General features: G+C 36.2%; 1 protein-coding gene across 5 annotated transcripts in view; it reads left to right on the plus strand.

Moving 5' to 3' along the window:
* The window catches only part of SLC17A5 (solute carrier family 17 member 5), a 45,681-nt gene extending 30,969 nt beyond the window's left edge, over window positions 1-14,712 (plus strand). For 3 of the 5 annotated variants that reach the window (XM_039853293.1, XM_039853294.1, XM_039853295.1), the window contains exons 10-11: window positions 10,125-10,215; window positions 13,325-14,712. In XM_039853293.1, the coding sequence (XP_039709227.1) occupies window positions 10,125-10,215; window positions 13,325-13,462 (229 nt within the window). In that variant the 3' untranslated portion in view covers window positions 13,463-14,712. Of the gene's footprint in view, window positions 1-10,124; window positions 10,216-13,274 lie in introns of all 5 variants that reach the window. The other 2 variants (XM_039853297.1, XM_039853296.1) reach the window with 2 other exon arrangements.
* The last annotated feature ends 409 nt before the right edge of the window (window positions 14,713-15,121 follow it).

The raw sequence follows: 15,121 nt of genomic DNA on the forward strand, positions 1-15,121 counted from the left end.
TATAAAAAGTCCAAGGAGGTTCCACAGAGTTAAAGTCTTAGAGTGTCCAGCTCCTGGCAGAGCCCTGTTGGTCATTCTCTAGTACCTTCAACTGAGGCTCATTCTCCGGCCCCAGTGGCAGTACCTTTTCCTCTCCATCCATCTGAATCCTTCCCAGCTCACATCCCAGTTCCTCATTAAGCCTTTCCAGAACATTACTGTTTGCTTTTATTTCTTTCTTTTCTCAATGCATTTTGTTTATAATTTTATAATAAATGCATTTGTAGTAACTGCCTTAACTTGATTTGTAATTATTTCTAAATGTAACTCTTATCTCTCCAATTTGGATGTAAGCTCCCTCAGACTAAGACATCTTACATATCCATATTACACCTTCTGTAAAAGGAGAAGCATCCCCAAGTCCATACTTGTTGAGTAGTTGATTTATATGATCTGACCAAGAAAGTAGGAGCTCCAGTTCTACATATGCCCTTAACAGTGGGGAACCAAGGAAAGAAAACCAGTAACAATTAGGCATTGGACCAAGAAAACATTTGAAATAAAAGGTAACCTAAGTTAAAGCTCTGAGACTGTAAGCTCCGAGAGTGCAGGGGCCAACTCTGTTTGATTTACCACCGTAGTACCAGCACCTGGCCCTGTGCTGGGCCATGTTCAGTACATAATCAATTAATTGCATGAATGGAAGAATGAAAATAGACTTTCACATTCAGTACCGTATTAAAATTCTTTCTGAAAAACTATTTATGTATTGATCTTACTGTATGTCAGTACTTTTCTTTAAAGCTCTTTCTTTACTATTCATGCATAATAAAATCAATTTTTGTATTCTCTATTAAATTTAAATACAGAATTCTCAGCCAACGTGCAAAATCCTTCACATTAAAGCTCCAGCCTATCTTTATAAGTTTATTACTTCCTCTCTCACCTCACTTTCTAGTTATTCTTTGCCGTAGCTGAACTAAACTACTCTTTATTTTCCAAAAATATACCAACACACACACACACACACACACACAAACTTTCAGAACCAGAAATAGATTCGAGTAATTATTAAACCCATTCGTTACAATTTTTGTAGTGTTTAAATTTTGAATTTCAAATTTATCCTACATTTATATTCTACACAACTCTACAAAAGATAAAATCTAGCTCCTGCTTGCAAAGAGGTTAATATAGTTGAGGAAAGAAACAAAAGAAAACAAATAATTAATATATTATGATAATTCATTATTATCAAATGCCTGCCAAGTGCCAGCCATAACACAGTCTAGCCTGTGGAACTTTTAGTATAGAGTGTGGACATGAAGGATCACACAAATAAAAACCGTTGGTTTTTTTTTTGTTGTTTTTTTTTTTTGAAGATAAACAAAGAATATACTAGGGGGATATAATGTAGTTCAGGAAGAGAGGGAAGGTCTCTCTGACAAAGTGATATTTAAGCTAGCTAAAGCCTGAAGAATAAGTAAGAAGCTAGCCAAGCAAAAAGGGAGTCATATTTCTGACAGAATTTACATGAGAGGAAAAAGAAATTATGTGTGTCTTAGCCTGGTTAGGCCATCATAACAAAATACCATGGACTAGGTGCCTTCAACACAGAAATTTATTTTCTCACAGTTCTAGAGACTGCAAGTCCAAGATCAAAGTGCCAACATGATTTTGGTTTCTGGTAAGAGCTCTCTTCCTGGTTTGCAGTAGGTCTGCCTTATTGTTTTGTGTTCACATGGTCTTTCCTAGGTATGTGCATGTGTGCGTGCAGGTATGCAGAGAGGGAAAGAGCTGTAGTGTCCCTTAACTCTTCTTATAAGGGCACCAGCCCTACCGGATTAGGGCCCCACCTTTATGATCTTATTTAACTCTTGTCACCTAAAGACCCTATCAAACAAACATTTAGTCCACAGCAGAATATTTCATTTAACTGAGAGAAGGCTGTTTGTAGCTGAGATGCAGAGAAGAAAGCCACTGAGAAGTGAGCAGGAGCCTATAGTAAGCCTTTTATATTATATCCAGAGCAAGTAGGAAATAACATTCTTTGTATTTTAAGATCACTGCTGTGTGGACAAGAGTACAAGTAAAAGAAACCAATTAGGAAGCTATTGCAGTAACCCAGATGAGAAGTGATGGGGTATAATAGGAGATATAAAGAAGTAGATAGATTTGAGATGTCTGTAAATACAATATGAGACTTGACATCTACGAGACCTGACGAGTGAGGAAGATATCAAAGATGATGATTTCCAGATATTTCACATGGGCAACTGGTAGATAGATATACCACTTAGGGAACTGGGATGCCTGAAGAAGGAGGAGTCTTGGAGGAAGATTAAAATTTCAGATATGTTAAAGTTTAGATATTTGTGAAAACATCAGAAAATAGTAGTTGTGCTAGTGAAACTCAGAAAATCAGTCTGACTGGAAATGAAAATTAGGGAATAATAATCCACATATCAAAGTATTTAAAGACAAGGATTGCCTAGCGGGAAAGGGTAGAATGACAAGCAATCCCAGGACTGGATCTTGACCATTAGAGAACAGAAAGAAGGGAAATAGCCAGAAAAGAAAACTAAAAAAGGGACAATGAGAGAGATAGAAGGAAAATGAAGAATGTGCTGTCAAGGAAGTCAAGACTATCCAGTCTTCAATTCAGGAAAGAGATTTGGGCCTTCCCCAACTTGCAGCCCCACCCGAGCCACATCCAGCTGTATCCTCAGCGAGTCAGGTACTCTTTGCTGAGCAGCACCAAGACTCACACTGGTTACAGCTGCCCTCGGTTTCTGGTGTGGTTTCTTGAGGCAACTGTAAGTATAGCATCTGTGGATTATTTGCTTAATCTTAACAGGTGGCCCCAGAGGGGCATAGGTGGGGGCTAAACTTGGCCTGCAGCTGAACTCCTCTCAGGACTGTGCCACTGGACACTTACTACACAAAGCCACACTAATAAGACCACACTAATAAACAGACACAGAAAGATAGCCAAAATGGAAAGACAAAGAAGCAGAAACCATATGAGAGAACAGAACAGAGATCCAAGAATAATGAAATCAGGCAATCTAACAGATGCAGAGTTCAAAACACTGGTTATAAAGATGCTCAATGAATTTAGGGGAAATGTAGATGAACACAGTGAGAACTTTAACAGATAAAAAACAAAAATGGAAATGGAAATTATAAAAGGGAACCAATTAGAAATGAAGAACACATCTGAGATGAAAAGTATATTAGAGGGAATCAACAGAGTGGATAAAGAGGATCGAACCATGGATATAGAAGATGGGGAAGCCAAAGACACTCAATCAGAATGACAAGAAAAAAGAAGCCAAGACTATAATAATAATTTAAGGAGCCTATAGGACACTATTACATGTGAAAATATCGATGTCATAGGGGTACCTGAAGGAAAACAAAACATTGAAGAGCTATTTGAAGAAATAATGATAGAAAACTTTCCTAACCTGGTGAAGGAAATAGACATACAACCCCAAGAAGCTCAGAGAGTCCCAAGAAAGAGGAACCCAAAGAGGCCAACACCAAGACATATAGTTAAAATGCCAAAGGTTAAGTACAAAGAGAGAATCTCAAAAACAGCAAGAGAAAAGCAGTTAGTTACCTACAAGGTAACTAATTACCTTGTAGTAATTACTGCCGTAGGACTGGCAGCTGATTTCTCAAAAGAAATTATGCAGGGCAGAGGGGCTTGATACAAAATATTCAGCATGATGAAAACCCAGGATCTACAACCAATAATACTTTATCCAGGAAAGCTATCATTTAGAGTTGAAGGACAAATAAAGAGATTCCCAGACAAAAATAAGCTAAAGGAATTTATCACTACCAAGCCAGTATTACAGGAAATGTTGGAGGGACTTCTTTAAGAAGAAAAACACGTATCAAAAACATGAATAAATAATAGTAATAACATCATTCCTATCAACAAGTACCTCAAATGGAAAAGAATTAAGTGCTCCAACCAAAAGATAGAGTGGCCAAATGGATAAGAAAACAAGACCCCTACATATGCTGCCTATAAGAGACTCACTTCAGATTAAAACACACACACACACACTAAAATGAAGGGAACGGAAAAGGATATTGCCTCGATGGACCTAGAGGGTACTACGCTGAATGAAATGGGTCGAATAGAGAAAAACAAATATTGCATGATTCACATACATGTGGAAAAACAAAATAAGTAGCAACAAAAACAAAAGTGGAAATAAACTCATAGATACAGAGAATATTTGGAGGGATACTAGATTGGAGGGGTGTTAGGGAGGCAGCAAAAAAAAGCAAAAGGATTAAGAAGTACAAATGGATAGTTGCAGAATAGATATGGGAAGTAGAATGTAGCATGGGAAAGATAATGTAATAAATATGTAAGGAGAAGTGGGGTACTAGATTTAATGGGGTGTTTGTGAGTTATGTGGATCTCTGATCACTATGCTGTACAACAAACTGGTATATTATTGTATACCAACTATAACTGAAAAAAAAATTTGAATTGTACAAGGTAAATATGATCAACTAATTGTCTATTATATTTCAATAAAGCCAGAGAGAAAAAAAAGGAGGGAGGTGGTTGGGGAGAAAAAAAGAAGCCCTGGGTTTGTTTTTTTTAAAAAAAAAAAGATCTGGATGAGATAAAGATTTAGGAGTCATCAACATATGAGTAGTAGATGAAGCCATGGAATTGGATAAAATTACTCAGCAAACTCTGATGAGAACCTTGGGGATCCATTAAGAGAAAGAAGAGCCTGATGCAATGGTAATTGATATGAAGCAACAGAAGTAGGATAAAGAAAATAAGTGGAGACTGGGATCCCCAAAGGGAGGACTCGATCAACAGTCATAGATGTCACAGTAGATTGAAAATTCTTAACTGTTAGTCTCTGTGACATTATGGTCCCTAAAAAGAAGATAAGTGGAGTAAAAGACTTGAGAATGATAAAGATTTGAAATAGTTACTGAGAAAAAGTCACTAAGAACTCACAGAAGAAATTTTTAGCATTGATGAGGATCCGCTGAAGTTGGAGATTAATTTTGTACTGTCACTATTGTACTAAGTTGTTATTTCTTTCAGTGGTGTTCAGTAGCCCAAGTGTAGTATTGAAAATGTGCTGTTGGATTGATCTAGGCATGATATTTTAACAAGCTTAGGCTTAGTGAACAGTCAGAGTGATATGGGAATTAAGAGTTTGGGCACAAAAGAGATCTAGGCTGTGTAATCGCTTAGGTGCTTTTAGTTTAAACAATAGAAATCCTCATTCAAGATGGCTAAAAAGCATAATCTAGCGATTCATAACATATCTAGATTTTAGTGTGTAAAGTCCAGAAACAATAGGCTTCAGGCAAGAGTTGATATCCAGCTGTCTACTAATATTCCTGACTTGTTTCTTTTTCACTCACTACTCTGCCTTTTATGATACTACTATTATACTAAGGCTGAGTCTGCTTGTAAAGTCACACAATGAAAAGCTTGCCAGTAATGACCAGAATCACATGCTGCTTCATTCATGTCAAGCAAGAAAGAGAAGGATCTTTTCCTCTCCCAGTCATGGAAATAAGTCTTGAACTTCATTTTGGTTGGATCAAACTGAGTCACATACCCACCGTGAAGCAACCCCTATTGCCAAGGGAATACCATTTGACTTTAGGACAGTAAGCACCCACCCCTAAAGTTAAGGGCAAAGGAATTGATGTCCCTCAAACCTCATGGGAATAGATGCTTTGGAAGCCATCATTACATCAACTATAACACATGAAGATATGAATGCAAAGGACTCACTTCAAAGATGAAGAAATTTGGGCACAGATTGTTATGTGACTTCCTAAGTCACAGCTAGTGTCATAGCAAAGGGTGATAAGGCCATGCCCTGAAGCCTATACTGGACAGCTTACAGGAGGGATCGTGGAACGGGGCTTCAAGCATCAGCCGAGTGGTTGAACTCTACATCTTAAAGACCCTGATCCAGCCATGACATTTCGTGAGTCTTATAAGTCAAAAAAGACATTTACCTAGATATAATATGAAGCTAAACCACTTAGTAACATAAATGATGCCAGCAAATAGTTGTAGAAGTTAGGAGAATGGTACGCACTTGTTTGCTTCAGGTAATGAAGAATGCTGTACTTGCTCTAAGATGACTGAGGCACCAGATTTATGGCTGTGATCAACTATGTATGTATGTTAACAACAAATGTAATTTTGAAAATTATACAGCTATACAAGTGGAAGATACTCTCATCAAAGTTAAAATTATTTCTCTCCTTTATATTTTGAATCATCCTTTCAGATAAGCTTTCATTTTTTATTTTCCAACTAGAATTTCTTGGCTCAGAGCATACTAGTTGTTTCTAGTTCCCTGTGTCTTGGTTAACGCAGGGATTACATATCTTACGACCATGTTGTTGCTTAGTGCCTTTTGTCTTTGGTAATAACTTAGTGCCCACACAGTGGGTAACACTTGAGGACCACAGACCTTTAAGCATTTGGCACTAGGGCTTGTGGTGAAAAATTAAGCATGAGAAAATTGATCTTTCCTACAAATTGAATTCAGTGATAACTATGTTTTTAACAAGGCAGCATTAGAGATTATAACATTATAATATTAACTACTGGTTTGGAATCAAACAAATTGGGTAACATTTTATAGTCTTTCTTCATCTATAGAATGAAGATTATAATCCCTACCTTGTGAGGTTGAGATTACTGTTACATATCATGATATGATATATATATATATATGAATGATACTTAGGACCATACCTGACATAAGATTTTTCAATAAATAGTATTCCTGTTAACATATAAATGTGTGGATAGTATTTTCTAAGCCTTTTCTTCTATAGATTTAAATAGAGGTTTTCTATGGATAATTTTGTTGCCCAGATTCAAGAGAACTGGATAGATTTTCTTCACAGTGAATCCCACATAATTCTAGTACTCCAATAGCACTGAATCCAGACTGAATTCATACAATATATTTCTCCCAAGCAGTCATCAATCTTTCATGGCCCTTTCTGGCCAAGTGTAATAGAAATACTTGAATGAGCTTCTTGGTGCTGACATTTAGAATTCACAACATTCATCTGCACTTAATATCTGTCACTGAAAAGCCCTGGCAACATTGCAGTCAGTTCCTCCTACTGCCAAGGTGTTAATGGTTTAAAAAAAAAAAAAGAAGTTCTGCCAAGCTTGGTTAATTTAAGATACACTCCCTAAAGGGCATAAGCCAGAAAGATCTGTGTCTCATGGTTTTGTCACTGTATCCTGTATACATGAGTTTTGAACTGTGTTCATATTTGTGATGTTCATAGATAACTGTTTAATAGGATTTTTTTATTCAGGCACCATATTAGTCAACTCAGGCTGCTATACAAAATGCCGTAGACTAGGTAGCTTAAAAAACAGAAATTTATTTTCTCACAGTTCTGGAGCCTGGAAGTCCAAGATCATGGTGCCTGCATTATCAGGTTCTGGTGAGGACTCTTCCTGGCTTGCAGTCAGTCCAACTTCTTTCTGTGTTTCACATGGCTTTTCCTCAGTATTTACTCACAGAGATCAAAAGAATGATCTCTCTTCCTCTTCTTATAAGTTTACCAATTCTGTTGGGTTAGGACCCCACCCTTATCTCATTTAACCTTAATTACTTCCTAAGGCCTTATTTCCAAATACAGTCACATTGGGGGTTAGGATCTCAACATAAGAATTTGGGGAGGATGCAGTTCAGACCGTAGCAGACACTTTTCCATATCTAAAATGGGGAGAGGAATTTCAGATCAGTAATCTTGCAGCCAAAGTATTGAGGGTGGTAAACCTAATAGAAATAATAACATCCCACAATAAGATTATACAGACTAATAAAATCAAGCTTTGTTAATTTTGACTAAAATTTTATAATAACACTGATTATCTCATGAAAAAATTAAAAGCTCGAATTGGACATTTTTTATGCATAGGTGATTTTATGAAAAATAATAAATGCCATTTACTTGGTTAACTAATTTTTAACTAACCACCACCTTTAAGTTTTCTTGCTAAAAATGTCAAAGCTAAATCTAATGAATGCTCTAGGATCTAGAGTCTATGTACTACTACCAGTGTATAGGAAATACAGCGCACATAAGATTATGTTAAATGATACCTCAGAGACACAATCTACAAAATCCAGAATGTAGGACTATCTACAGGATAAAGTCCCAGTTTCTTCAATTAGAGAACAATAAAAAAGGAACGAACTATTGAAACACAACTTGGAATGATGCTCAGCAACCTTAGTATGTAATTCAAAAGGTTACATACTGTTTGATTCCATTTATGTGAAATTCCTGAGCAGGAACTGACATTCTTTGGAGCCAAAGCCCAGGAGGGGTACTAGTCCCCATGGGACAAAGCTCCAGCAGTCAGTGCAGCCAGATCCCCATGGATCCATGCATGGAGCCTCGAACAACTGCGGGTCATGTGCCACTTCTCTGGTCAGCACATATTTAATAAGCATATATTTTGTCACTGGTCACTGGAAATAATAAAGGAGAATAACACGAGTTTGCAGTGAGACTATGGAGTCAGATTTAGCAAACTTGAATTAGAAAACAATTACCTCGTAAAACATGTAGTACTAACTTTAAGGACAGTAAGATTCTGAAAAGTTGGCTCAATATGAACTGAATTAGACAGAGAAAGCTTCTTGGGAGAGGTGCCAAGCAAGTGGTTTACATGGAAAGAGTATGGATTTCAGATAGTGAATATAGTATTAATAAAGAGGAGTAGCAGAAATAAGTGTGGCAGATGTGAGCAACTGGAATGAGAGCTTTTGGATCTAAAGTAGTATATTGTGCGATACTAGGAAATAGGCCGGGTAGATGGACAAAGGCCAGGTCATTGCAAATCAGGCAGAAGATTACAATCTTATAGTGAGCATTAAACCATCTTTGTAGGTTTTTGAGTAGGAGAGGGGTGACACAACAATATTATGATTAAAGTTTATACAATCTGAGATGCAGTTCAACCATACATAAAATGTCTTTTTAAATGTTTATACCAGTAGCTTCTGTTTCTTGATCAGGTGCTAGTAACATTGTCTTCACTGAAAATTCATCAAGCTGTACACCTATGGTTTTTACACATTTCCATATGCATGTTACACTTAAAAAATTTTTTCTTGTATACTTGGTGGGATGTAGGGGAGCTCAGCTGAGACCACAAGATATGTTACATGTATACATCTATGAAGCCATGAATGATAAAAGAAGTAATCTATCACTAACTTACTCAGAGTCACACAGATGGTTAATGGTGGAACTAGGTAGGAATCTTTAGGTCTCCTGAAATTCCAGTCCAGTATGACTTCTTTATAGAAAATGATAAGCATCTCATTCTTTTTAGGATGGCATCTAAGACCTTGGCTTTGGTAATCTTCCTTAATCTATACAAATTTCTTATCTATTGGAGAAATCAATGATTATTAGCTTTTCTCAAATAAGGCAGGAATTCTTTCTTTAAAGATTTGCATCTAAACATAGATAAGAATATTCCACTCACTGAAGACTTCTCTTTAAAATAAATCAGAAATTTTTCTAAGCTTACTAAAAGGCATTTATGTTATACACACACACATAGACACACACTGTAGAACTAACTTGTCTACTTCTAGGACAGTGTACAAAGATTTAGCTACAAGCAGATATGTAATTAGTAGAGCAAGTAAGTTGTGAAATTGATATACAATATGATCTTATTTCTATAATATATTATTTTCTTAATATTTTCCTTTTTAAGTTTTCAATGAAATTTTGTAATCACAAATTTTTTTGCTTAAATAATATTAAGACACATCAAGCTTCCTATCTAGATACAGTCATATATGGAAGTCATATCTCAGCACTTTTCTATATCACTGTGAAAGGAATTATTTCAATGGCCATGTTTCTCTGTATAGTGTTAGAATGCTAATTAGCTATTGAAATGCAAGTTTTTCACCAGCTAAATATTCAGTCCTATTTCAGTAAGACATTTCATTTAGACATAAAATATCACAAGAATACAACCTGAGAGTGCTATAGCTATCTACTGAAAAAAACTACATAAATGCATAACACAATAATAAACCTCTGTGAAAATGTTTCTGCAGGTATGCTGGTATCCTCCTGGGCATTACAAATACATTTGCCACTATTCCAGGAATGGTTGGGCCTGTCATTGCTAAAAGTCTGACCCCTGAAGTAAGTAAATAATTAACTTGTAAACTAGAAAGGTTTAAACAGTTTTCTTGAAGCTGCACGTCCGTGTCAAAGTTGAGTATATTTTAATTAAGTGTAAAATTCTGAATGTTTATTCTTACGTAGTTCCTTATAGCAACAAACAAATAAATGCTTTAATAGATAGGCATTTCAAAGAGTACTCTTTGGATTTTAGACAAAACAATAGAACTAAGTTAAATAAGATCTTGTAGCTAAAGCCATGCAAGTACTTAAAAGTGATATTATACCAGATAAATAACTTGTCTTTTGTATGAGTGAGTCAAAATTGGCAATGTAAAATTATTCAAGAAGTGGATCCACAAAAGAAAGGTGTCAGGAAGACATGAGAGAATGAATAAGGAACAGTTGAAATAACCGAGAATGTTTAGAGAAAACTTGGGAAGACATGATATCTTTACATATTGAAGGACTGACTACCACATGAAAGAGAGAGACTTATTCTCGGCAGTTTCATAAAGACAGATGGAAAGAAGTTAGGAGGCAGTAGGAAAGTTTTTTTGCTTAAAGCTGTTACTATATGGAATGGGCTGCCTTATGAGTTAGTGAGCCCCAAAATAGTCAAACATATATTCAACAGGAATTTCTTGGGTTCTTATTAATATGCCAGATACTGAGGATTCAAAGGCAAAATGACAGCTTCTGCACTTGAGAAACTCATCATTTAGAGATTATATATAATCAAATAGTTAAAGTACAGCATGACAAATGCAGGGGAAAAAATGCATGCACATTTTTGTGCACACAAAAATATTCTCTCTTCTGTACTGCACAGAAGAGAGAATAACGCATTAGTGAGGAAGGAGCCCTAGAGCAGTGAGTGAGGGGTGTGGGAAGGGCCGGGCCTCAGATCAGCAAGGGCACTAGGCCCTGAAAGCGGGCGGGAGTTCGGCCACCCTGCAGCTGGCAGCATGGGGCCAGATCAGTAAACAGAGACTCTGCCATGTAAAAGATTGCCTACATTGTGTAAGAAATCAAAATGAATGACCTCAAAGGCCTTTTCCATCTCCTGTTTTCTACTGTTTAAAAAAATCTAAAGGACCGGTGTAATACATCCTTTAAAAAGCTAAAAGAGACTTAATTTTCTCTTTGTTTTGTCTCTGTGATCAAATTAACTCTATCTAATCCTTTAAATTTTAAGATATGGATACAAACTTTCTTATTACCAAATATACCAGTTTCTGACATATATGTGTTCACCACAGATAATGTTCCTATTTCTTCTCTTAGTTAAATGAATCAGTAATTACTTAAATGTTTCCTCGTTACTCTTTTCTCTCACTTAATAAGAGGTATGTTGGGAAAATTTTTTTCTAAAATTCTGTTTCAATATGGACACATCAGAAATGTTTAACCTTATCTTCACAGAGCATTGTGACAACAAAAGAAGGTAAGTCAACACACTACCATATATTAATTTCATTTATTGATCATCCTAGCACTTACACTGGGGAAATATGGATTCTTGAATTAAAATCTTAAATGTTTATAAAGTGGGAACTGAACCGTATTTTAGATATGTTGTTGTAGCGTTTGTTTAGTATTAAAAAGATGATATTTTTTAAAAGGAGGAATACATTTGCCTTTACAATTGTAATTGTTTACAATTACATTTTACTACCCTGCCTCAAAAACTTTGTGGAATAAGTCAGAGTATAAATAAATAATTAAAAGTCAAAGTGTACTTGAGATCCAATTGTGTTATAAACAAAACAGCATTCTCTCAAAACTGGTGGAGTTTTTGTTAAAAAACAAACTAGGAGCTATGCAAGGTTTCTGGTGCAGTTGACTGATTTTAAGTCATTCATTGCCTCCAAATGACACTGAGGTATTCTTTTATCCTGTAGATCACACAGAGAAGCTTTGTCTTAGGAATCAGTAAGAAACTCTTAAACGTTCCTTTCTGGTATATGATGTAATCACTGACTGGCTCCTCTTCTAGGGTGGTGGCGCATTATTAGCATGTTTAAATAGGCACTAAAATTTAAGATGGATTTCTAAAATTTTTTTTTCAGCAAAATACATTCATCTCAGATAAGTATAATTTAACCACAGAGTACTCCTTCCTTCATGTTTTTCCTTTTTTCCTAAATAAATGACCTCATACTAGCTTCCTACTGCCTTTTTCTATATCATTGCCAATTCTACTGGGGTCATTTGTTTGTTTAATGCTGCAAATGTAGCACTCAGGTTAGATTGAAATTGTAAAAATCCAAAAAATGATTGTTAAAGTTAGTCACCTGACCTAGAAATTTAGATTACTGCCTGATGTTTTTACACCATTGGATTTTACACTGAGCAATTATATTTTGTTGATCTCTTATTGACAAGTCCCAGGCATGTCCTGTTTTGTGTGCCATTCAAGAGCCATGCAGAATCTTTCAGTCCAGGCCTCAAACTGACCTTCAAGTCCATCTTAACTCATTCTTACTTGATCTGCCCCAGACACCTCCCCTAAGAACTTGTCCCAAGTTCTCCACCTAAGAACTTGAGACATGATGTACAGGCATGATACTTTCCCAGTAATGCATGATTCAAGGACATGCCATACTTTTTATTTTTAGTAAACTTTAATTGAAGTATGACATGGAATTTAAAAATGCACAAATCCTAAGTATACTGCTGGATTAATTTTCACAAAGTTAATACATCCATGTAACCAGCACCCAGTCAAGAAATAGAACATTACCTCCTACCTCCTTTGCAAAGCCCCCAGGGACCCCTTCCTACCATTCCTTTTTCACCCCCACCAAGAAGAACCACTTTCCTGACTTTTAACAGCATAAATTAGTTTTGTCTGATCTTTGAGAATTCAGTTTGTACTTTTATGTCTGGCTTCTTCTGCTTAACTTAGCATTTTGTTGGTGAGATATATATGTTGTTATAGCTCATTTGTTCTCATTGCTGTATAGTATTCCATTGAACAAATGCACCATAGTCTCACTGTTGATGGACATTGGGGTTACTTCTTTTATGAATAGAGTTACTATTGTAACACTCTTGTGACATCACCTTTCTATAAGGTGGGCTGCAAACAAAAAAATTTTATATGCATTTTTTTCTTTCTCAACAGAACACTATTAGAGAATGGCAAACTGTTTTCTGGATTGCTGCTGCTATTAATGTATTTGGTGCCACATTCTTCACGCTATTCGCCAAAGGTGAAGTGCAAAACTGGGCCCTCGATGATCACCATGGACACAGAAACTGAAGCAACCAATAAATAATTATGTCTCTATTAATGTATTTTTGTTTATCATGTAACCTAAAAGTGCCTTTGGTATTTTAATGTGTAAGCATTCTATATTCAGGAAAAATTATACTTGTATTAAATTTTTAAGGCTTATGATCATGAAATGTCACTAGTTGCCAGATTGGTAATATTAGCTGTCTTTAATTATTAATAACATGTATGCTGGAACTTATAACTTAGGGCTACATACCTGGCTGCAAGTCAGACAACATGAAGTAGGGGAGTTCCATTTATTTTTAAGGGCTTTACTTAAAGGAATGAGCTGAAATGGACCCCCCTATACCTCTGCTTAATTTAACTAGATAATAATTCTCAGTTCTTGATAAACACGTTTTTATCCACTTTCCTCATAAGAATTATTTGTCATCAGGAATCCCTGACCCTGAGGTCTCAAACTTTAGACTCTTTATGGAGCTGCCAGCCATTCTATAATTTGGCCTGGCAACTGGGCTGAGGAAAGCAGGCCCAGGCGGCCGCCCGGCATTCCCTTCCTGTCTTCAGGGACAGTGTTAATCAGTGGTAGCATCCAAGAGCAGGGTCAGTGCCAAGTCTTTAGACACTGTTCTTCCGTTGGGGGCTGTTAATTTATAGATAAAGCCCTGAGAAGTCAGGTGCATTGAGATCCACAGCCATGGTTCTGATGCATCTTCAAACCTTCCCCTCCCAAGAAAAGTCACTGGCACATAACGCACAAAAGAAAAATGTGATGCCCAATAACCAGAAATAATGTCATCCTTGATTAAAACTACCTTCTCATGGATCAGAGAATAAATTCCAAGTCTGGTGTGTTCTATGAGCTTCACCAGAATTAAAACAAACAAAAAAAACCTCTCAATTTGTCTACATAAAAAATTCTGGTTACAGTTTAAAGTTAAAGTGACTTTTAAAGGCCACATCACCTGAGGCCTGTTTGTAATGTAAAGTTATAATTATCTTTCTGCTGCTTCCTGAAATCATATTTTTTCAGTTTTTTCCTGGACCATCTTCCAGTGGTTTTGGAGCATGCTTTGAGGGCATTTATATGACTTAGAAATTGGTTTATGTTTTGTTGTGTTTGTTCAACACTACTGTAACATTGGAATAAAACTGATTAATGTAGTATGATGTGAATACATTTCTGTAAATTTATTTTTAAATTTGTAAATTGCTTTAAGTTGCTATGATGGTAATTCTTTTATAAATCATCAAAATAAACCTTTTTAGATTGATTTTTGTGTCTGACAGTTCTATGATATTTTCTAGTGTCCACAGTGGCTATTTTATATCTTTTCTGCCATCCTCCTCAAGCCACCAGTCTATTTTTACATGTGTCTCTGCCACACCAGGCTGTGGGGACCTAGGCCATCTAAGTGATGCAGCATCAGAAATCTCTATTGCCATCAACCTGCCCTTCCTAGCTCTGAAAAAGATCCACTCTTCTTGCTACAGTCTGTCCTACCTCCTCTAAGACCTTGCTCCAGTAATTCCTTTTTAATTTGCTGCTTCCATCCCTACCACTCTCCTTATTCTTTTCCTTATGTCTCAAAAACACACAGATCTTCTCTAGTCTTTAAAAAACAAAACTACAAAACTCTCCTGGGCGTGTGTGTGTGTGTGTGTGTGTGTGTATAGATATAG

Source organism: Pteropus medius, unplaced genomic scaffold, assembly GCF_902729225.1.
Source record: "Pteropus medius unplaced genomic scaffold, Ma_sr-lr_union100, whole genome shotgun sequence".
NCBI lineage: Eukaryota > Metazoa > Chordata > Mammalia > Chiroptera > Pteropodidae > Pteropus > Pteropus medius.